Genomic DNA, 25,067 nt, shown 5'->3' with positions numbered 1-25,067 from the left:
AATTCCTATAAATTTGAGGTCCTTAGTAATTGCATGGTCTCTCATAGATATAGACAACAAGTTTGGTAAAAGTGAGAACACTCGACAGGAAAAGCGGGGCTAGATGTTGGTTGCTATTATGCCGGTGCAAGACATGAGTTCAAAGAAGTGATCACTTCTTTGAAGACTTTGCTCACACATTTGGTCACATATTGTTGTATCTGCCAGATATGTGTTCAAAGATTTGATTAACTAGGCTCGCGCAGTGTGGCAGGCACACAAACATTTGGACTTTTATCCCTTTGATGTGCGCTAAAAAACAGACACGGAACGGCTAAGCGCACTTATGTAAGTGATCAAATATGTGACAATAGTATCAAATGCCCGTGCCACACATGTGAACACGTATTTGATCACATCTTTGAACACATGTCTGGCGCCGGCATAATGGCAACCAAAATCTAGCCCCGCTTTTCCTGTCGAGCGTTCTCACTTTTACCACAAGTTTAAAACACAAAACTTACAGCAAATGATACGAAAGCGATAAGGTTCGACGACGAGAACACATTTGGATTTATTTTTAACTCCAGCAATTACGAAGACTTCACTATAAATGAGAAAGAATTTGCCTGTGTAAGTTTTTGTCCGGCTTTACACGGACAGCATGTATTAGACCGGCACCGTGCCTCGGTTACTAGATGCTGTGTTGTATGAGTGGGTGTGTGTGTGTCTCGAATAGGCTGCTAAACCACTGAACCGATTACGATGAAACTTTCAGGATTTGTTGTGTGCATGTCCGGGAAGATTGTGAAAAAAAAACGGGAAAAAACGGGAGCGGAAACGGAAAAAACGGGAATGAGTGTCATTGCAACCCAATAATTTCAAATGGGTTCGCTGCGTTTTCAACCTGCGTTTTTCCGACAAATCGGAACGGGAACGAGAACGGGAATTGCATGCGTTATTATGGCATTGCAACGCATGCCGGGGTTCAGCTACTATGTATATGTATATAATTGAATGTCTGTATGTGTCTTGTATAGACTCCTAAGCCACTGAACCGATTACGATGGAACTTTCAAGATTTGTTGTATGCATGTCCGGGAATATTAGTGTGAAAAAAATTCGCCCAAAAACGGGCATGAGTGTCATTGCAACGCAATCATTTCAAATGTGTTCGCTGCCTGCGTTTTTCCGACAAATGGGAACGGGAACGGGAATTGCATGCGTTATTATGGCATTGCAACGCATGCCGGGTTCAGCTAGTTTATAATAAATAATAAAAAATTTGCACCAAATGATCACTGGCCACTAAAATGAATGCTTAGGGTGAGAAAATTCAAAATAGCGGTCGGCTTCAACGGTCGTTTAGTTTAGTGACGGCTGTCGAAGTGTTCGGTCGTCCAGATGGGCTTGGCGGGAGGCAGCGAAGGCGCTCCGGGCTCCGGAAATGGGGCCGGGGGCGCAGCCCTGCGAGCGGCCGTCGTTCGGAGACTCCGTGCGTTCGGCCTCAGCTCCTCCGCCTGCCGCGCCCCCGCCTCCGCCCCCGCCCCCACCTCTTCATCAGCTCGCCAACTGGTCAGTCTTCAACCTTCCAACCATAACCAAATTGCACATTTGTTTACATTACATTCTATTATATTTGTATATCAATATATCTACATACATATGTATGTAAGTAAGTTACAACTTGTTCTTTTTTGTTCATTCATATAAAACAGGTTTCATTTTTGAATGAACCCCAATTCGTATACATGCATGTATTTATTTTAAATTAATACACAAAAATACTATCTATTGTGATTTATTTTTAATAGTAATAAATAATGAAACAAATCGATCGAATTTGTTTATTTATTTTTGTATCATTTCAGACTAATGGGGCCGTTTTTGGATCGCAATTGACTTGCGTCGCTCAGCAGGCTGTAAAATGTTGCGGAGAATACATTCAAATACCGACAATTGTTTACGAAACATGCACTTTGTTAAAATCGCACCTATTTATTGAAGGACTGTTCAGAAAAGCCGGATCGCAAAATAGACAGAAAGATATTCGGGTATGCGGTTTGTTTTTTTATTATTGAATTATATGTATGTATGTAGTTATTAGTATTAACCGTTTGCCTGCGGCCGTCTTCTATGGAAGCTTTGGGCCACAAGTCTGTAGCGCGGCTGTCTTCCATAGAATTTCTGAACTTTGCACGGGATTTTGAGGCTTATATGCGCCTATTTCAACTGTATTAAGGTTCAAAATTGGTTGAATATATTACCGAGAGTTAAATGCCATCTATTCAATTTGCTTGAAATGAATATATACCAGTCAAAATTATGATTTTTTGTGGAACCATACTGAAACCTCGTTAATGTGACGTCACGTTTTTGAGACGATACGTCTCAATTGTATGAAGAATGATTATTTGACAATTAAGCCAAAACTACGAGATATATTATGTATTTTATTGTTTAAAATAATACTTTGTGTGTTAATTAACATATCTGGTTACTTGAGTAAATATTAAAATCTGTATTCGAAAGGTCGAAAACTCGATTGCCAAATTCGCGAAAAAGGTGCCGCGTATAGGGCTTGTTCACTATATTTATTGCCGCAGATAAAGGGTTTGTTTATTGTTTGTTTTGAAATTTCAGCGTGCCATTGATTGCGGTGGAAAAATCGACAAGTCGTATCACGCCATAGACGTAGCTAGTATATTGAAATTATATTTGAGAACTCTTCCGGATCCGTTGATCAACAACGATATGCAAGAGATTTTATTACGTTGTTTGTTGCTTCCGGAGAGCGATCGATGGTGTGCCATACAGTTTGCTTTGTTGTTGATGCCCGTGTCATATTTGCACATTTTACATTATGTTATGGAGGTAACTATTGCATTATTTCTTTCTAGACACGTCTGGAGTTTGATCTGTTCATTGTATGCATGTTTTTATTTTTCAGTTTTTTAAATGTGTGGCGTTGAAAAGTGATTTAAATAAAATGGATGTTAATAATTTAGCTATTGTGATGGCGCCGACATTGATGCCGCCTCCTTTGTCTTGTACGCAACAACGTATGGACCATCACGTTAAACTAGTCAAGGTTCGTTTGTGGAATATGTTTGTTTTTGTATAAGAAACTGTAGATTTTATTAATATATTGTGTATTTTAGATTTTTATAGAAAACTCTAGTATGATTGGAAGAGTTCCTGAAGATTTGTGTTTGGATAACGATTCAAAGGAAGTTCAAAAGAAGAAGAAAAGAAGAAGTGGCTCTCTTACTCGTTGGTTTTCATTTTCGTTTTGTAATTTGTTATAAATTATCCTGTGAGAATTAAAAAAATACGTATTTATTTTAGGAATGTTGACGGGATTGCGTAAAATGGTCACTAATAGTACCAGTAGTAGTAGTAGTAAATCAACAAATCCTGATGTATTAGCTACACCAGTTTTAGACAAAGGCCAAATTAAAAGGAAACAACAAGAGACATTGGGATTTTCGGCAAAGAAAAAGTATTGCATTTTAATACACATACATGTTTATTTTTATGATTTATGTTATTAATTTTGGTATTTTTCTTGTTTTCAGGAAAGAAATTATCGATAGTTTGCCACTTAAGACGTTAGCTTCTACTCCGATTCGAGCTACGTACGTTTATTTTTATTGATAAGTACCTTAATAGTGAAGTTAATATGATGAGAAACTAATTTTCACTTTGATTTTAGGGTTACTAAAGAACATAAGAAACTGAGACTGAGTATAGGTAGAAAAGCCAAAGAAAAACCTGCTAAAAGTAATCCACCCGCAAGCAGAGATTGCAAAGAAAATCAATATTACAACATGTTGGATAAAATCGAAAAGTCCAATCAAGAATTTGCCTTGAAGTCTTGCATGTCAACAGAATTGATGGAAATTGATCTCTCCGATAGTAAAGACAAAGATTACGTTAGGATATCCAAAAGTGAATACGAAGCTATTAAAAGTAGGGTTTCAGCGATTGAGAATCGAATCTCTCAAGAATTCAACGTGATGACGGCGATCGAAAGTGCAGAACCGGTGCAGCAAGTACAAACTGCTTACGAGAAAACTTTGGAAGAAGCAGCCATGCTGTCGTCGCCGGGCTCTGATCAAATCGCACGTAGGCTCAGCCGGGAGCTGAAAATAAGACATAGCGCCGAACATAAAATTATCAGATCGCCCAGCGCTCGAAAAATAGGAACTATAAGAAGACGATCTCGCGAAAATACTACTAAATTGATTAGAACGCAAACGTGGACCGTTTCTTCGCAGACTGGTCTGCAGCAACAACATAGTATCAACGATAAGGCAAATCAATTTTATACATCTATTAGTTTAAGAAGAGGTAGACCTAATACTATTCAAACTGGACTGCTTCAACCCAATCCCACCGTAATCGATAGCGCTGAAAAGCGCGCCTTAGAAGATAAGCGAAGAGGATCGTTCAACGATTCACCGAGCATGAGATCTCCTTCTGTCGGCAACGATAAAGTTGTCGTAAATCAGAGTCAATTAATTGCTAATCGTTCCAAGAGACCGTCTTCCTTTCACGGTCATATCGAAGCAGATAAATCTCGACATAGATCCGTCGACATGTCGAAAAATTTTAATCTTAATAATGATAACTTTAAATGGAAAAGTGCCCGGTCTGTTTTAGAAAATGCGGTAATTTCAGATAATCCATTAACGGGAAGAGAGTCTGTGGCAAAACTCAGAAGCCAAATGGCCGGCATGGTTATGGCTAAAGCTAGATTGTTCGACGGTATGACTGATTCTGATTCCTCTTTGGAGAAAAAGATCGACACAAAACCAGTGAGACGAGCGTCTGTCTTTGCTAGAAAGTCCAGAAGACACACGTCTCCAGATAAACAAGTTCCACAAAGGAGTAATTCTTCGGACGAGTACAGTCCTTCTATAGATACTAAATTATTCAAAAAAGCGCCTTACAAAAGCCCGGGGTATGTTTCGAAAAGGCATAAAAGTAAAATTACGAGATCACCTCTTGTGAGTAAAAAATCTAAAGAAAATCTCAACCTCTCGTCGCAGTTGAAGGAAGTGATTTACGATATATGCACACCATTGAGCGAGAAAGTAAATATAGATAATTATCAAACCCCCATGCAGAAATTGAAAGAGGGTTTGAGGAATAATGGTACTTTCAAGTCGCCTCGCAGTACTCCACACATGAAAAAATCGCTGAGTGCAAAACCGGTTGCAGGAGTGAAAGCTTCCCAAAGTAACATAGTGGACAGTAGAAAGATCAATACGCCCTTACGTGCCAATCATATGACTCCGAGAAGACAATCGCCGAGACTTTTAAGTATGAAATCGAGACAACTGGTATAGTGGTGGTACTTAGTTGTTTTCCCGATATGTATGTACTTAATATGCTGTATTACAAACTAAATGTGCAATTACTTTATATGTGAAATCATCAATTTACTTTTATACTTTTATTAAATGATATGAAACATAATCAAATATATATTTTTCAAGAAGAAATTTGATTTTTTTTTTATTCATGACTAAAATTGCGGTGGAGGGTATTTGGTGGAATGAGATTTTTTTAAAAAAAAGTATAAGATAGTGTTCCGTGGACGTGAACAGGGCTTTCCAGGATCGGGGAAAAAGACGGAGCTAGTGTTGTAGAAGTGGTTAATTGGGGCTGCACTCGTTGGCTCTCCAGTTCTGAAGGCTTAACAGTTCGAGTGCACACTAAACACATACGTATATTCCTTAAATCCTATTGGTCAATGAGTTGCGCTATCGTATTGGCCGTTATATACGACTCCTCTATACGTCGAGGCCATTTTGGCGCGAACGAGAGATCAGGTGATCAGCGCTGGTAACCATCACCTAATCTCTACGTTACAATATAGTGATGGGTTTTGCATTTAATGACAAATTTGGAATTTGAATCTAAAATGTTGCATAAATCATTCGAAGAAATATGTGATGTTTTTACAAACTTCCTGTGGCGGCTCGCTATACGACATGGTCGAGTTTGGTTACCTTCCTGCGAGTGGGGACCAACTCGGCTGGGTTCGGAGAGCGGCTACTCATTCTGCCTTCAGCTGTCATAAATAAAACACGTGCATCAACATGCCAGTCGTCTCATTCGTTCATCCCCCATCTTTACGTTTCACTTACTATTATGTACAATGAGGAGAAAAAGAAAGCGAAATGTATGTGTGAAGTTAGTGGAAAGATTAAAATTGCAATGGGTAGGCTACGTTAGAAGAATGGACGATGGGTGAACAAGAGAAGTATGCACTCGAATTGTATTTGCAAGTAAAGTAAAAATCTTAAAACTTTTTGTGCTCATGATGCTATGCTGCCAACTGGGAGTAATATGTTAGTTTAATATAAGTGGTCAGTAACTGCAGCGTTTCTTTCATCATTATTTATGATTTGTAAACATCGGGCGAGTCTCTTCTCATGAGACTTCCCTCGGTGATAGATTACAAGATAATTGGACTATTCGTCACATTGCGGTGGTCACAAAGACAATTTTTGCCATGAAAATCGCGAATACACAATATTTGGCACTCAAGTTCTCGTTAGTATGATTGACTTTTCGGCTGCCAGATGTTCCGTTATGGAGATTTTAGTGACTGTGACCAGTAATCAGCGAACCTGAGTTTCGGTCGAAACCTTTAACCCGCCCTATACGATTACATTTATGTGCGAGTTGCGCTTTCAGATTTATTTACAGGCATAGACCGCTGAAAGGTCGAGTAAAATAAAGGGCAAATAATTTGGGAATTGCGTAATGTAGTGCGATTCTCATTCATAGGCAGAGTATTTGCTTCTATTGCCTCTTGGTAAATAGCTGTTCGGTTGTCCGTGAAATGAATACACGAGAAAATAAATTGCGTAATATTAGAGAGTGGGGATTGCTTAATGTAGTGCGATTCCCATTCATAGACAGAGCGTTTGCTTCTATTGCCTTATAGGGGATGAACGAATGAGACGACTGGCATGTTAATGCACGTGCTTTATTTATGATAGCTGAAGGCAGAGTGAGGTAGCTACTATGAACATAGCCGAGTTGGTCCCCACTCGCAGGAAGGTGACCAAACTCGACCATGTCGTATAGCGAGCCGCCACAGCCTCTTAGTAAATTGGTAAATATTTGTTTGGTTGTCCGTGAAATGAGTGCACACGAAAATAAAATGCATAATATTAGAGAGTGGGGAAGGTTAGTTGCAGGCGCGGCTCGTGCACAGGAACTGCGGCGCTGCAGCAGCCCCAGAAAAAATACAAAAAAATCACATTTGTATACATTTACAACTTGTGAATATAATTTAAATAAGAATGATTAGATATTTGAGATTATTAATGAGTGTGTAGGCGGGGTAGGAAGTGTTGACCGTATCCCAGCCTAACGAAACACTGTTGTGCTTTTTTTAAGTTGTTTTATTGTTTGCCTAAATATTGTACAAGTGCATTAGAATATTTGGGGAAGTTTTCTTGAAGCGGCTATTGGCTGTTGACTTGGTGTCGTGATGGTCGCTGGATCTGCAATGTGTCGTTGCTCTGGATCCGGCTATGTTCAGATGTCTCTGGATATGGCAGTGTGTTGCTGGCTCGGCATTCGGCTATGTTCAGCAGGTCTCTGGATATGGTAGAGTGTTGCTGGCTCGGCATTCGGCTATGTTCAGAAGGTCTCTGGATGTCGACTGGTCCGCTGCTGTGTGTCGACGCTTGTTGCTGTGGGTCGACTGGTCTGCTGCTGTGTGTCGACGCTTGTTGCTGTGGGTCGACTGATCTGCTGCTGTGTGTCGACGCTTGTTGCTGTGGGTCGACTGAAGTTGTTTGGGGTGGACCTCCTTTTATATTGGTTTTGGGCATCACGTGACTCGTTGCAGCTGGTGTTTATGCGTGTGCGAGGAATGCGTTTTTGTCGATTAGGGTGGAACTTGCTAGAACGTTTGGCACCGTTCCGCTCGATTTAGTTTAATGGCTGCAGGTGTTCTTCGACCGGTTTTGTTCCACTCGACTTGTAGGGGTGGAACTTGCTAGAATGTTTGGCGATTGATTCCAAGAAGTGCACGTGGTGTTTACGTGTGCGAGTGATGCGAGGAATGTGGTTTGTTGTTGTGGAATATGCTCGAATGTTTGGCGTCGTTCCACTCGATTTATTTTAATGGATGCAGGTGTTCTTTCGTTGTGCATGGGTTGTTGGGGTGGACGTTTCTCGAATGTTTCGATGACGATGACGATGACGAGATTCCTACAAGTGTGTCAAATATATCTAAATACAAGTTGAAAATGCGATTTTTTTGTAATATTTCTGGGGGTGCTGCAGTGCCGCGTCTGGTTAGGTGTAAGGTAGGTTCGGTGATTACTGGTCACAAATTAAGGTCTATTCATACCTAGTCAGCACGTACCGACTTCAGCAGGTATCCGGCCGTACGAAAAGTATTCTTTGGTACATTTTGTATGGGTATATTCATACCAACCGTCACGTTTACGCCACGGCAGGCTTACAGCAGTACCCGACATTTCCTGTTCATACCTTACAGCAACATCCGTCAACGTATCGTATCCGTTTTTTTGGCCATCGTGGAAATATACACGCGAATTACGTGCCATGAGTCTGCCGCTTTGCTGTTTTGGACCAATTATCGATAGTGACAGTTGACAGCTGTTCAATCTTTCGACATGGTTTTGGCGCAAATATTTAAAAAAATTTTGTCCATCATCCACAAGCTCTTTATACAGTGTCCAAAACTCTCCTTCGGTTTTTCTATTTTCTCACATGGGATGCACATCAAAACGCCTCCGTGCTTTTTTATTGCCTTCTTGAGATTCTTCTTCCAACAACAACGCGATTATACATAATTTTTCGTTCGATAAACGCCGAAAAATTTTTGCTGACTTGTATTCTGACGCGTAGCTACGAATGCACGTGTATGCATTCATATTGCAAGTACTCGACAATACGACGTAAGCAATATTGCACTGTATCGTCATGGCCTGTAATGTATAAGTAAGCCGATTTTGCCTTGCACTCGGCCAAATTGCTGTAAACGTGACGAGACCGCGACGTGTAGGTAGATATGAATAGAAATGTAATAAAATGACATATTTGAAACGGAGTCGTGCAGTGCTGAAGCCGTGCAGTGCTGTTAAGTATGAACAGACCTTTACTCGTCACAAAGTCACTAAAATCTCTATAACGGAACATCTGGCAGCCGAAAAGTCCATCATAATAACGAGAACTTGAGTGCCAAATATTGTGTATTCGCGATTTTCATGGCAAAAATTGTCTTTGTGACCACCCCAATGTGACGAATAGTCCAATTACCAAGGTGTAAGGTGGGGAAGTGGAGTGTCACGACCAACTGTCAGTGCGTCGCTGAGCGCGGCGTGTGGCGGGTGCGCGCGCTTTCCCCGCTCGCCTTCTCGTCGTTTGTCGTTGCCTTTTCAGCGACCGTCGTCTCCGTATCCTGAGCTGGTGCCAGTGCTGGTGCCGCTCGCGTTATATACATATATATATATATATATATATATCCCCGCCTCCGCTCTCGCCCCCGCCACCGCTTCGATGGCGAAACGCAAGGCGCTCATCGACTCTGACTCCAGCGGGGATTGTTCTGACCTGGATGCGGTGAGACGACCCGACCCGACCACTTCCGCTCCCCCCCCCCACACCACACACCACACACACCTCGACTTCCGGTCCCTGAATATCCGCCAGCGTTCGCATTCACCTTCTACCTATTCGCACCGACCAGGCCTTCTAATTCATTACATACCATCGACAGATACAGATTGTCAATTTGAGGTTATGTTTGCTTGTAGCCGTTTCGTATCAAGTTTCATTCTAATGACTCTTCACTCAGTATTTTGATCACTGATCAATGATACCCGAGCGGGTGATTCAATTCCAAGAATTAAAGATAACACACTATAGATATGTACATATTATAATGCTTGCTCGGCTGAGATAATGTTTTCGTGATTGAATTATATTTATATTTTTTTGCTTTTGAGATTATTTGACCCAATTGTATTTGTATATATATTTTTTTATATTATATCACACAGTAAGCAAAAATTTTTTTTTGTATTTCTTATACAATATATCACCGGCCACTGCTGGATGAAGACTTCTCCGAGACACTTGCATTCGTCTCCATTTTGTGAAAATCTCGTCCAATTTCACTTTTATAATTTTCGTCCAACCGTCTTCCTTTCATCCTTTTACATTCTCTAATACGATATGTAGTGAAGAAACAAAATAAATTAAAACGAGAAATAACGAAACATATTTTATTTTCTTTATATTGTAGATTAATAGCAATTTTTTTTTAAATTTCAGCAATTTTTAAATTTGGCTAAGAAGAAAAAGAAGCCAGGTAGTCCTCGCCAGGCGAAAGATTCCGGCTCCGGAAGCGATTCAGATTGGGGCGGTAAAAGTAACGATAAAAATGTCGGAAAGAAAAAGCCTCCTCCGAAGCGAAACGCTCGGAAAAGCTTCTCATCCGGGTCTGAAGATAATGACGACGATCGGAGTAACAATTCGTCGGATAGCGGGTCGGACAGTGATTCCGAAGGGCAGGAATCGAATAAATCAAAAAGTCCCCCGAAGAATCGCAGCAAACCGGTTCGAAAGGCTTCCGCCACTTCAAACAGCCACTCGGATCACATAGATAGTAACAATGATGGTGTGTATTGTTTAGTTGTATTTTGATTCTAATTTTTATTTGTATCATTACAGAATATTTCATTTGCAGCTAAAAGTAAATCTAACAAAATTGCCAGAAAAAAGTCCACCGACAGTACTGGTTCCGGTGGACAGAAGAATAATAGAAATGCTAACGCTAGAGATAGAGCGGCCAATTCCGAACCGGAAGAAGGTTATTAGGTTCATTTTTAAATTAATTTTTTATTGTTTTAGGATTTTTTTGATACGCATTTCTTATTCGTTCAGGTGAAGTATCGACAAATTCATCCGGTGACGAAGGCGGCAAAAAGAAATCATCACCGAAGAGACGCTCACCAGGTAGCTTATCGAACACGAGCGATTTTGATACGGACGACTCAGAATTTAACGATGGGTATTTATTTTTGTTTCATTTTTACATAGATATATACCAGGGAGGCCTAACAGATAGACTTAAATGCGCCTTCCTAGACAATTAATTACAAACATTGCAGCATTTTTTTATTGCTTAGATCGCTGTATTTCGAAAGGCTGAAGAACACGAAATTAATAATGAATTAATCCATATCGTACATCTATGGATTTAGACTTGTACATAAATTTTACATATACATAAATCAAATTCAGATATTTGTGACAACAGGTAGTTTGATTTTTGCCAATTTGAGGAACCGTTTCAGTGAAAATCAAATAAATTGGCAAATTATGATAGGAAACGATCGACTTAGAGTCACAAATCTGACCGGCAGCATTTAAGATTGGCACGGGATTGAACCTGGTAACCTCTCGGTGTTTAATATAAACGCAATCTCCGAGCCACACTGCTGACCATATTTATATTAATATCTTTGTATATATTATAGATTCATTGTTTCTCTATTGTTTGTATATATAACATGTATTTAATTTAATTTTTAGGTTTGATGAAAATTTAATGGGAGACAGTGAGGATAGAGCTCGTCTCACCGGAATGTCGGAAAAAGAAAGAGAACAGGAAATATTCAAAAGAATAGAAAGGCGAGAGTTGATGAAAACGAGGTTCGTTATTTGATGTTTTATATATATTTTGTATTTTTCAATAGTTTACCATATTTATGGAATACTTTCATCCACCATTAGGTGCGTTAGGCTTCAGCTCATTGGAGTCACGTCGTGTTATGTTTCTGGGAATGCATTTTTTTAAAGCTATTAAATGGGTTAGTACACAATCCTCAGGTTCTTAAAAGAATTTAAGTTTTATACACTTAGTGTGTTGAGGGAACTGAAGAATCGTGTTTTGTTTTCTCCTCCTGTGGCTCGCTCAACCGTGTTGCTGGTGAAATTGACCTGTTTAATGTAAGCTGCGCTGAACTGGTTGCGTAGTTGTGGAGCAACGGCCGTAGTTGATTTTATCAATTCTAAATAAATTACATATTTGCGCTCCAATCAGCTATCGGAGCTCAATAGCATGAAAGCGAGCTGCGTTCAACAGATCTTTCAATCTCGATTGTGTATATGCTTGGTATGAAATTGTTTCGTTTGAAGCATACTGATGTATGAACTATAAACTACTTGCCAGCCGAATGCTTCTTCAGAAGTAAGTCAGTATTGTTTTTGGTCAAAGTGACGGCAACGTCTTCAATATCTAGAGCGATGGTTCCCGGAAAGATGCACTAAATTGCACTGAATAGTAGCGCAGTTTCGAGAAATCGCAATTTTCAAAGGCGCTCAAAAAGAACTTACGCATTAGAATTCCACAAAAAAAAGGTTAGCACCTTCGGATAACATAAAAATACCCCTTGACGCTTTTTTGTGAAATTCTATTGCGTTAGTTTTCTTGAGCATCTTTGAAAGTTTGGATGTCTCGAGGGTGCAACTATCAAAAGTGCAGTTTTCTGGTCACCCTAGAGCAGTGCTACTCAAACTATGGTCCGTGCACAAAGAAGTAAATAAAAAATTAAAACAATGGCTTATTATAACGTATATATAAATTAATTTGGAAGATAAAGTAATTGATCTAACTAAAAATGAAGAATTAAAAAAAGTTTTGTAACCACAACTTTACTTGCGTCCTTTTTTTAGATCAGATTGAAAGCAGAATTCTTCCCAGATATTTAAGAATATGCACTGAAACTCTTTTACCTTTACGAGACTGGTTTCTCAACCTTTATTTTAATTAAGACAAAATATCGTAATAGTATAAATATTCATGATCCATTACGTGTGGAATTAATTGTCTTTGATAAAACCACGACTGGATAAGTTATCTAATAACAAACAAGCTCATGTCTCATTAGTTTTTTTTTTCATTTTTCATCTTCGTCTAAGTACATATATGATATATAGATATTGTACTTCTTTGAATTCAACAAAATAAATTTTACTACATATATTTAATATTATTTTTATTTGTTATATGAACAAATTTTCACTCATATTCAAATATGACTTTTTTATTTAAAAATATGATGCTGGTCCGTGAGAATTACTGAAAAATATATGCTGGTCCGCCAACTGAAAAAGTTTGAGTAGTACTGCCCTAGAGCGATATATCTGCTCAACCGGGTTGCTGGTGGAATTGAACTGTTTAATGTAAGCTGCGCTGAACTGGTTCAGCGCAGCTTACATTAATTCCGTTTCCGAATTCCGAATTCCGAATTTCCGAATTCCGTTCCCGTTTCCATTTGTCGGAAAAACGCAGGCAGCGAACACGTTAGTCGCGACGCTAAAACATTTGAAATTATACCATTGCAATGACACACATTCCCGGTTTTCCCGTTTCCTGTTCCTGTTTTTTTTTCACAGTAATCTTCCCGAATATGCATACAACAAATCCTGAAAGTTCTATCGTAATCGGTTAAGTGGTTTAGGAGCCTATTTGACACACACATATATATATAGATAAATATCGTCGAGCATGGCTGTCTTATATACTTTTATTTGGGTTATGATTGTGTAACTGGCCACAGTGACGCGTTAGGGCGCGAACACACAGCGATGCGGTATGTTGTACGTGGGATATTTTTTTTTAGATAGTTTTAAACATACAGAAAAAACATAGACGGCGGTTATATACGCGGTATCGTGTTTTATACATGGTATCGTCTATTCATTGTAGCGATCTCATTGAAATTCTATACCGCGTATATGACCACCGTCTAACATGTTTTTTCTGTATGTTTAACCCTTTGCCCGCGTCACCAAATTTAGCGAACATGCCCTGTACGCGGCTGCTTTTTTGCGGATTTTGTTATCGCGTTTTCGACTATAAATATAGGTTGTAATATTTTTTTGAATTTTACAACCTATATTTTTTTTTTTTTTTGACTACTGCCATCTATTGAATTTGGTAAAGTATACATTTAGTAATATTTTCAACCAAGTTACAAAATTTTAACACAATAGACGGCTCTTATACAGGTTGGAACTTCCAAGACATCTATGCGTGTCTCGCGCGCTGAGGGCATGTTCGCTAGGGCTTCAACTATCTAAAAAAAATATCCCACGTACAATATACCGCATCCCTCGCTGTGTGTTCGCGCCCTTATAGTACTCTGTAATGTCACTATGGCTAATAAGTTAAAAAAAATAATACTACTCTTAGATAAATATGTAGTAATAAGTATAATTTAATGTAAAATGTCAATATTTAAGTTGAATATAAATCTTCCATCAGGTGGGAAATCGAGCGCAAATTGAGATTAGCCAAGAGGAAAAAGAACGATTCGGCGATATCGAACAATCGTAACCGCTCGTCGGCACCTTCGAGCCAGTCGATGTCGTCGAGTGCTGCGGCTCCGTTGTCTTCGCCGCCTTTAGAAAAAATGGCACCACCTCCGTCGATAAGCGAGTCGCAACACGATAACGATTCGTACGGCAGTAAGTTGACGTTTCAAATTACACTCGTGTGCAAATATGCACCGTTCGGCATGTTCGTCCACGCGTCTAGGAGTTTTTTTTTTGAGTCGTCTTTGTGCGAATCGCCATTGTTCCGTGTTGGAATGCGAGCCGACGCTATGTGTCTGTAATGTGATTTATAATTTTAGGCAGAGACGCGTCGAAAGACGCGCACGATTCCAAATCTTTGGATCAAAAACAAGCGTATTTGTCGGCAGTGCAGAGGGATCTGGATGACTCCACCGGTAATTGTCTCCTTCCAAGATCAATCAATGCCTTTGCATCATGTTTACTTACTTTCAGTTTGCCACCCGTGATGCATTTAATATATATATTACATATATATTGCTTTGGTGCTTCTTTATTTATTTCATACCATTTTAACAAATTTACTATTTTGTTTGCCCGCACTCATTCGCAAGACTCACACAATTCTTCATGTCGAACTACTATTTATTTTTATTTTCAATGCTTCTCTTATTACGATCTAATCTTTATTTATTTAATATGTTAACCACTATTTAGACATGTAAATAATCCCGGTCTCCGTGACGAGCCAGAATGTTAAATTACAGAAAACACAAATATCGGAAGGCAAAGATCGAAAATCGAAAGATCTTAAGTCGAAAGATCAAAAAAAAAAGGGTGCATGATAAACGGTATATACTCACTTAATTTGCGCGAGCAGGATACAACAGGAACAAGAGGAGCAGGCTTTTCCTCCCGTATTAATGTGCGCGCGCAGAATACAGAAGGAAAAGCCTGTTCCTCTTGTTCCTGTTGTACCCTGCTCGCGCAAATTAAATGAGTATGTACCGTTTACCATGTACCCTTTTTTTTTGATCTTTCGATCTTTGCCTTCCGATATTTGTGTTTTCTGTAATTTAACATTCTGGCTCGTCACGTAGACCCAAATAATCCATATATGTATGTATTTCATTGAACTAGAGTACTTCTTCATAGTCTTAACACTATAGTGGCTGTTGACTCATATTTTTTATTACAATCAATGTACACTCATCATTACAGATCGCTCCAATGCGACGAGTGTACGAGAACGGTCAGACAACGTATACAGTACGTTCAATAAACATCGAATACAATAACTAATCAAGTACAGAAATAATAATCATAGAGACATCTATGGATTATTTATTTTTTTTAGATTTTGTGCATAATTATTATAACAATTTTTATACACATAATAAACACGAAATTGTAGAGACATCTATAGATTTCGATTTCTGTGCATAATTTATACAAATTATACACACAGATTTTTGTGACTACAGGAAATGATTTATTACCAATTTTCAAGAACCTTTTCAACAATGATCAGATAAAATTGGCAAACTCTGATAGAGAAATAATCGATTTGGAACTATCGGTCAAATCTACCGCCAAATCTAAACAGCAGTTTGGCGAGTCGAACCATCGGTCGCAGTGCTGCTAAATATATACGCTACCATTAAGCCAAACTACTGGCTAAATTTGTATCATGTTGGGTGCACAACGCTTACTGGCCGCTGATACATATATGATTCACGACTGCGCGAATATATTTTTCACGTTTTAGTCATTAACGAAAACGTTATACAAAATGGTATCATCGGCCACAAACGATTGACGCAAACGTGATACAAAAATATATCAGCCAACTGATACAGTTCGCGCAGTCGTAAATCATATATATGCCCAACGTTGTGCACCCAACATGATACAAATATGAGTCAGCGGCCGCCATCGTGTTAAACGCGAATCAAAGAGATTTGAACATCGGATACGTTCTGATTCTTTTCAACTTGATCTGACTTTATCTAAACTCAATGTGCTCGGTAAAAAATGAATCAAATCTCTTGTCGACAGTTTCTATATTAGCAACGAAAGAAATTTACGGAGTGGAGACTATTTAATCTTTACTAAATTTGATCCACTGAATATACATATGTATATGAATATGACAATGATTTTGGTTGGTTATTTCTCGTTTATGAGATATGAACGTTTACACTATTCTACCCAGAATCTAGTATCTATAGTCAGATATTTTTTCTACTGATTTTTATTGTATTTAATTATAATTTTAAATGTCAAAAACCTTGTAAATACTTTTTTTACAAGGCTTTTATATGTTTTAAATTCTTCTGACCGGTTTGAAACGTTTGGCTTGGTCACCGATAGAAATTTAAATCGCTTCCGATAGTTCAATGGTGAAAAATTAATAACAGCATGGTGGAAAGAGAAGAGTTTTAGCTATATTGGGTACCTATCTGGGTGAAACGTGTGAAAGTAAACAGGAAATTCGCGTTAGAGTGGAGCAAGCAAGAGCTGCATTCTTAAAATTGAAAAATGTCCTAACCACACGTGATCTCAGTATAGCACTCCGACCAAGACTTCTACGATGCTACGTCTTCAGCATCCTTCTGTATGAGACAGAAGCATGGACCCTGACAGATGCCACGTGTAAAAAACTACAGGCCTTTGAGATGTGGACATACAGAAGGATGCTGAGAATCTCATGGATGGCGCGTCGTACCAATGCCGAGGTGCTTGCCCTGATGGGAAAGCATGTCGAAGTGCTCAAAAGCGTAAATTGGAGTACGTTGGACATGTGATGCAGAACGAGAAATACGTTCTCCAGTGCCTAATAATCCAGGGGAAAATCGTAGGCCAACGCAGTCGGGGCAGGCGGAAAACATTGTGGCTAAAGAATCTTCGGCAGTGGTACGACCTCAGCACCTGAGCACTATTCCGAGCAGCCATTGACAAAATACGAATGGGACATCTAGTTGTTGACGTTCTGGGAGGATATGGCACGTGAAGAAGAAGCTCACGCTCGCTAACAAGTGATGAGTGACCCGCCTAAAACATTTCATATTGTAATTTAAAATGATTTACTGCTCGAATTAGTACGTTTAGATAAAATAAAAAAATATTGGGATTGAAAACCAACTTTTGTAAACGTAGTGAAATATAGAACTGGCCCAATATATGAACGATAGCTCGAGAAAAAAATGTTCAAAAATCATATTTTTGACTTAAAATTTGCTAGATAATCATCTGACTCACTTTTGGCACACCAGTCTTTTTGGGTTAAATACTGCAAAAGCTAAAAATCTCTAAAAATTATCTCATAAACGAGGAGAAACCAACCAAAATCATTGTCATATTCGAATTCAGTTGGTCAAACTTAGTGAAGATTAAATAGTGTCCGCTCCGGTAAGTAAAAAATGTTTTTGTTGCTCAGTGTAAACATACGCTATACATATTTGGGGAAATTCACTGAAAAAATATTCATTGAAAACAAAGTTTTGAATGTACAAATCAGTGCAGTGATTTATAAAAAAGGTCACAAATATTTTCAAAATTATTATTTTATTTGTTGTCTTCAAAGTATCCTAACAGGTTCGATAGATATTATTGCAAAAATATTTATCGTTATGAATAACGGAATGTATGTATCATATGTAGATTAATACAATCGTTTAGAAATGTATTACATATTATGACACTTACCTGTTGCACCTGAGCATGTTTACGAGTTCATCTTATGTAAATAACAATATGCATGATAAAAGTGTAATCGGCTATTGAAGAAAGTGCATTCATTTATAAGTCTTATTCTGACCAACAGGCGATTCCGATCCTAAGGAGCGACCGAAAGAAAGAAAAAGAACTGTTGACGACAGACGAGTAAGCGCGATGGCCGCATTGAGAGCAAAAAGAGAAGGCAAACAAAGACGCGAGCAAGACATTCAAATGAGGAAAGACGAAGAGAGACAGAAACGAGAAGAAAATCAAGTATAGCATATATTATAAAACTTTCTGTGTATGTTATTGTAAGTAGATATTTGATACTAATCCTTTTGTATAGGACGAAGGCGATGATATCATAGGTGGTTCAAATAAGCAAAGCGTCAAATTAAAGGCATCCGACATCTATTCAGATGATTCCGGATCAGATTCAGACGATAATAAATCACAAGGTATGATTTTCGGATATAAATCATTATTATTGTTTTAATGAACGTGGTGATGTTTGAATTTTTGCTGATTTTCAGGTCGCGGCAGGTCGTCTGATAGTTCTCGTTCCTCGTCGGATTCCGAGAGCGACAAGAAGTCGGTGGCTTCTCAGAGGCCCCGCACGGCGACCTCGAACAGTTCGCGTCCCTTAAACATAAGCAACAAGGAAGAATTAAGCAAAATTAGACTTAGCCGATATAAGATGGAGAGGTTCGTTCACCTTCCATTCTTCACGAGGGTGGCTCAAGGATGTTTCGTTCGCATCGCAATAGGAAATAATAACGATAAAGCTGTCTATAGGGTTCGTGCCATTACTCGTATAGTCGTCGTACTGTGTTGTGTTTTTAAAACTGGTTATTGTTTGTTTTTAGGTGGCCGAAATAGTCGACGTTTGCGAAACGGCCAAAGTTTACCAGTTGGGTAGCACTAGGACTAATAAAGGACTCAAGCTCCGTCACGGAGCTCAGGATCGGGTGTTTAGATTAGAATTTATATCGAATCAAGTAGGTTTCGAATGAGTTGATGTGAAGTGGTTGATTTTGTCGGTGAGGTTTTAATTTTATGTGGTTGCGGTTTTAGGATTTTTCTGAAAGTGAGTTCCTCAAGTGGAAAGAAACTTGTCAGCAGGCTGATAGGAGTTTGCCGACTTTAGAGCATGTTCAAAATAAGCTGAGAGATATTAAAGAAGCTCTATCCTACGAGTTTAAGGTTCGAAACTAGTATAGAAATGAATATATGATTTACGTATATATATTTGATGCATTGTATTTTTCGTATTGCTATCAGGAGGAGGACGTAGAAAAGATAATTAAAGAAAAAGATAGGTTTAGGGCTCATCCTACGAACTACGCTATGAAGAAATCTCAATTGATGAAAGATAGGGATGCAGCTACTTTGAGGTGAGTTTTTTTATTTAAAAAATGATGCTTTTGAAAAGAAAGGTGAACTGAAGTTAGATGCATGTCCACTTATCAATGTTAGTCAAGTTAAACTGATGGATTCATTTAGGGTGAAAACAAACCGAGTGGTGTGGGACGTCACGTGTCCTTGTCTTCCCGCTGTGACCGTAAACAGTGGGTGTTCCCCAAACAGAATTCGGGTGTAGTTGCACGTGCAGAATGCATATGTTTGGGAGGTTGCACGTGTATGCATATTCATACGCAACCGATAAGTTTCTCCTACATTTATTCAAATGTGGGATTCACCGTTATTGGTCACTGTCAAGCAAGGATAAAATATCACCGAAAACACTCCAGGGGGTGACCACTCGAGATCTTTTTAATAAAATGTTTGGTACATTATAATTTTAACCGTTTGCCCACGGCCGTCTTCTATTGAAGCTTTGCGCGACAAGTCTGTAGCGCGGCTGTCTTCCATAGAATTTCTGAACTTTGCAAGGGATTTTGAGCCTTATATGCGCCTATTTCAACTGTTTTAAGGTTCACAATTGGTTGGATATACTACTGAGAGTTGAATGCCATCTATTCAATTTGCTTAAAATGAATATATACCAGTCAAAATTAGTTTTTTGTAGAACCATACTGAAACCTCGTTTATGTGACGCCACTTCTGTTGAACAATGGCGCCGATACGTCTCAATTGTATGACGAATGATTATTTGACAATTGAGCCAAAACTACGAGATATATTATGTATTTTATTGTTTAAAATAATACTTTATGTGTTAATTAACATATCTGGTTACTTGAGTAAATATTAAAATCTGTATTTAAGGTCGAAAACTCGATTGCCAAATTCGCGAAAAAGGTGCCGTGTACAGTGCTTGTTCGCTATATTTATTGCCGCGGGCAAAGGGTTAAGCAATATTGTGAGTACCAGCTACGTACTATGAGTTTATGGGCGAAAACACACTGAATAGTATGGAACATCACGTCCTTGGCTCCACGCTGTGACAGTGGGTGCTCCAAAACCAAAAATGGGTGTAGTTGCACGTGCAGAGTGCATATGTATGTTTCTCCTACATTTCTTCAAATATGGGATTCACTGTTATCGTTTTAACTTTCAAGCGAGGATAAAATATCAACGAAAACACACCAGGGGGTGATTTTTGGAACCGTGTACCAGGTATATGGGCTAGAGGTGTCTCGTTTTTTTCGCATGTTATTGATTGAACTTCTTTGATCAGTGTGCCAAAACTTTCAACAGCATTTGCTTACTGACTTGAACTGTGAAGAAGCTTTTTCTTATCATTGTTAAAGCTCATACTCGGTTTCAATGTCATATTATTCATATTTATTTTGTTTATTATAATTATTATAGAGGTGACGAGGGCATAGTAACAGAACTGTCGGTCAAAATACAGGAATTGGAAGAACGTGCCAATCATCTCGACAAAGTTAGAACGTCTTCAATCCAAAGTATTTCCTACATAAATAACCGAAACCGGAAGCTCAACGTCGAAGCTGCAGAAAAAGCCATCAAAGAAGAGGTGATAATTTATATCATTAATACATTATATTTATTTCTGCACCATTAATATTTATCATGTCATCCTCATAAGTTTCATCATCATTATCATTCATATATATGTATATAATTTATTTATTTACTTCTGTAATGTGTGCTAGATAAAATGAGTTGACAGGACTGCCCGTCTTAAAGTTTGGACCGCCAGTAGTAATACTTCTCAAACAAACACAATCGTTATTTTTATGTGTGTCATTATTGCATGCAATTACGCCATTTTGAATTTCATAATATATTTGTAGATAAAAGCGAACAAGGGCAAGAAGATCGACGATCCGTTCACGCGGAGATCCACAAAGCCTGTCATGAACTTCAAATCGCTCGCAGCTCTCGATCGACACCTCGATGACAAGTCGACCGAAAAGCAAATAGAAGCCGACATAGTCAAGGAGTTGGTGAAGGAAGCGGCCAAAACACAGGTTTCAATTTCGACAAGCATATTCGACAGCGAACGTTTGACGCGGTGAAGTTAACTCGAGTTTGTTTATTTCAGTTAAACGATGACCCTAAAAGGGCGAACGAGCCGAGGAATCACGAGAACAATCTGTACACTTTGCACGATTTTGACATCAGCATTGATTTAGAAGTTCCGTCACCAAGTGCGTATAATTTTTGTAATTTGTTCACATTTGATGATATCATATGCTATTTAAAGGTATTTGGTATATTTTTCGAAAGCAGTTTATTAAACGCTATATTGTATCTCTGCCCCTTTTCATCCTCTTCTCACAATCAGTCGTACTACTCTTTCTCAGCCATAGCCCATACATCAGCCTTTCGTTCAATTCCAACCCTACATTTATCGTTTTATACATCAACATAAAAAGTTTTAGTCCTATAGCATGTTTTTGACTATTTTTGTATTAAAAAATAACGACAAGTATCGACATGCAAACGCACATAGGTAAGGCCAACAGGCGACTGCATGACTCAATAGCCACGCGTCAAAAGCGACGTAAACAATAGCTGTCTCTTTCCCTCGCATTGATTCATCGATCAACAAGAATATGCAAGCGAACAGTAAAAAACATGACTTATCGCTACCGCCTTTAAATCATACTTTGGAACGTAGAAATGTATTTTTTAACGATATACCCCTTTTCTAAATCATACATAATAAATAAATTTCTTGTAGTTCATTCTAGGAATACGAGAAATATAGGGTGTACATATAGCTTTGAAAACCACATAGTTATTACGAAAAACGTAAAAATTGGGGCACTTAAATACCTCACTTCGGTGAGGGAGGGTTAAGGGTCAGGTTAGGTTAGATTAAGTTAGGGTTGGCCCTATCCATTTAAGATTAGGTTGTTCGGGTCGGTATTTTCTTCGCTGCTTACGATATTTTGATAGATATTGCTGATACAAATAAAAACATAACAAGCGATCTACTGCTAAGGAAAACTGCATATTAAAGAATTGTTAGTTCTTATGTACAAAAATAATCTAACCATGTGTGTCGTCTTTAGTTTACGGGAAATTCCTGTCACAGCACATGATGTATGTATGTATATAATAAAAAATATTGAAATGTTTGTTTCCAGTCAATGCAGTGAGTTCCGTTCCCAAGCCGCTCGCGCCGAAAGTGAAAGACACCGGTCCGAAGAGGTCCCTCAATCTAGAAGACTACAAAAAGAAGCGAGGCCTGATTTAATCAGTAGTGAATTTTGTAAATTAGTGTGAGCACACTTTCGTACTCGGAATCGGATCCGTCCGGAAGCGTGTCGTGACAATTTTGTATCTGTATCAATTGTATTTATTGAATTTTAAATTAAAATCAATTTTTGTATCACCATGTGAAAATCGTACTACGCTTTACGCTTGTGAATACAGCCGAGTTTCTAGAGCATGCCCTTGTGCCGAATCGAAAGCAACACACAACGATGATGATGATGCTTTGCAATAGCCGAAATCGAAATTCCTCGTCTGTTGTCTCTTTCTATACTTGCATGCATCCTTTCGACGGTTTTTATATTTACTAGATGATGTGTAAATACTATTGATAGCGTTAGGTTGATGAATAATAATAAAAACCAATATATTTTTTTTATGTAATTTTATTTTAACATTTTCATTTATTACAACTACGTTCCGCACCCAAGCCGTCTGGCCCGAGAGGAACTGCCGACAGGTCGGCCCACATGCATAAGGGATTGTTTCATTAGTACAAATTAGAGACCGTAAGTATTAATAATGCACGTAAAAATATATTTATTCATTATAAGACTCGACCGGGGAACCAAACTAGTGTATTATAAGTGAATTGAAAAAAAAAAGTATATATATATAGTCTTCGGAAACGGTTCCGTGCCCACTCGTCTAATAAAAATAGTTCGCAGTTCTATATAATCAACGTTTAAAATTCTTCTATACATATATAGAATATAGTTAATTTTGTTTTTATTACAATTTTCTCTTTAATTAATAAAAATACTTGACAATGACGACACAAACACTAAGTTTTTACTTATAAAAATTCATTAAAAACCATAAAGCGTAACGTCACACCTTCCGCGTCGTTCTCCGACTATTTTGACCAGTCGTGTCGATGCAAATCAGTACTGGCGGAAGACGGTCCAGCACAACGGTAATTTAAAGTGATATGTTAATTTAAAATGGCATTCGGTACAACAAAAAATTCAACACGGCGATATGTATTCCGCTAAAACACACCAATCTACAGTTACAAATAGAAAATCATTTTTTTATATGTGAAAAAATCAATACCGTTCAAAATTTCTACGCTTAATGTAATCGTACTAGTGCCGAGGGCATATATGTAACAACAACAAAAAAGTAATATAGTTTAAATATATCCATTTTTACAAATATTATAAAATATATGATGACAAACTCATGCAAATCAATCAATTCAATAAAAATAGAATATAAATAATTTAGAATTCGGGCGAAATATATATTAAACTGTCGCATCACGAATTGTGTACGTATATGACAAACGAAAACTGAATCGTACAAGCTTTTATTTTAAACTAAGTTGCTTTCACATTTTGAATATTATGCTGATAGCATCCAAGAACCTACGTATTCGTCGGTTCGGGAAGAAATGCGGGAGATCGAAAATAAACGAGTCGTACAGATACGACTCTTACGGGACATCAACTAAGACCAGTACTATTGAATACAATAATAATATAATAGCAAGATGGAGGAAATTTGGCACAAAGAATAATTGCATAGCACTATGCAGAGACACCTGACAATTGGATGTGACGGACTCGACGCAGCTTCGCAGCACAAAGATCAAAATGTTACGACATTCAAAAAAAAAATCATAAATAAATAGTTCTTTACTGAAAAACAAACAAAAAAAAAAAACTGTTCTTATTCGCTATGCGTTTCATCAACGAGTCACGTGTGAAGAGTTTGTACAAGTCAACAGGTAAACATTTTCAAGTATGAATGCGTACGTCTGAAGTGACGTACGAACAAAAAAATAAAACAAAAATATATTTAAAAATGTCACTATTACTAACAATTAAGTAATCCGGGATGCTTTTTTTTTTCTTCAAGAGCTCTGGCATCCTCGAGGGTCGCAACGTTTTAGATAGCATCCGTCCTCAAGGTACGAAATGATTGCATACAAATTAACTAGACTACTCGTATATATCCATATATACACGCACAGTGCGCTTATTAATCGCGTACTTATTTATTTTTTATTATACAATAATCAATCGTCTTCATTGTCGTCGTTCAGATTCACGATAAAAAAATATAAACTCTTATTCTTTCCGCATACTATATACGATGTGCGAATCTACTCTACAATTATGCATGTATATGGAATTTGCTTACCCTGTACATTTGTATATTATAGAGTAGACGTGTAAAATTTACAAAACGAGAACGAAAACATTATACAGTTATTAATATTCACCTATTATATATATGATACAACTTTCAATTCAAGACATGGTCAACGACGATATCGCAAAAAATCTTATTACGCATTCTTAATTTACATCGTATTGTGGGTATAATTTGAACTGACGGAT

General features: G+C 38.0%; 2 protein-coding genes and 1 long non-coding RNA gene across 4 annotated transcripts in view; all 3 read left to right on the top strand.

Moving 5' to 3' along the window:
• Positions 1-25,067, top strand: part of LOC143920823 (uncharacterized) — a 239,899-nt gene that overhangs the window by 20,037 nt on the left and 194,795 nt on the right. The window lies entirely within an intron of this gene.
• On the top strand, positions 1,346-5,480 carry LOC143920874 (uncharacterized). Its single transcript, XM_077443879.1, has 8 exons — positions 1,346-1,554; positions 1,851-2,033; positions 2,623-2,853; positions 2,930-3,070; positions 3,141-3,252; positions 3,328-3,481; positions 3,558-3,617; positions 3,695-5,480. The coding sequence occupies exons 1-8, from the start codon at positions 1,384-1,386 to the stop codon at positions 5,331-5,333; spliced, it is 2,691 nt and encodes an 896-aa protein (XP_077300005.1). The 5' UTR covers positions 1,346-1,383; the 3' UTR covers positions 5,334-5,480.
• Positions 9,309-23,096, top strand: Rtf1 (RNA polymerase-associated protein Rtf1). Of its 2 annotated transcripts, XM_077443784.1 has the most exons (17): positions 9,309-9,603; positions 10,318-10,663; positions 10,733-10,855; positions 10,930-11,056; positions 11,581-11,700; positions 14,318-14,520; positions 14,688-14,783; positions 18,173-18,339; positions 18,413-18,524; positions 18,600-18,862; positions 18,933-19,064; positions 19,141-19,269; positions 19,348-19,460; positions 20,842-21,010; positions 21,291-21,467; positions 21,542-21,647; positions 22,593-23,096. In XM_077443784.1, exons 1-17 carry the CDS (start codon positions 9,541-9,543, stop codon positions 22,700-22,702), a joined length of 2,556 nt encoding a protein of 851 aa, XP_077299910.1. In that variant the 5' UTR covers positions 9,309-9,540; the 3' UTR covers positions 22,703-23,096. The 2 variants fall into 2 exon arrangements, with proteins under 2 accessions (XP_077299910.1, XP_077299911.1); XM_077443785.1 differs by lacking the exon at positions 14,688-14,783 and having other exon boundaries at positions 22,593-23,095.

Source organism: Arctopsyche grandis, chromosome 13 (genome assembly GCF_051622035.1).
Source record: "Arctopsyche grandis isolate Sample6627 chromosome 13, ASM5162203v2, whole genome shotgun sequence".
Taxonomy (NCBI): domain Eukaryota; kingdom Metazoa; phylum Arthropoda; class Insecta; order Trichoptera; family Hydropsychidae; genus Arctopsyche; species Arctopsyche grandis.
This window is presented reverse-complemented; position numbering and strand designations above follow the sequence as displayed.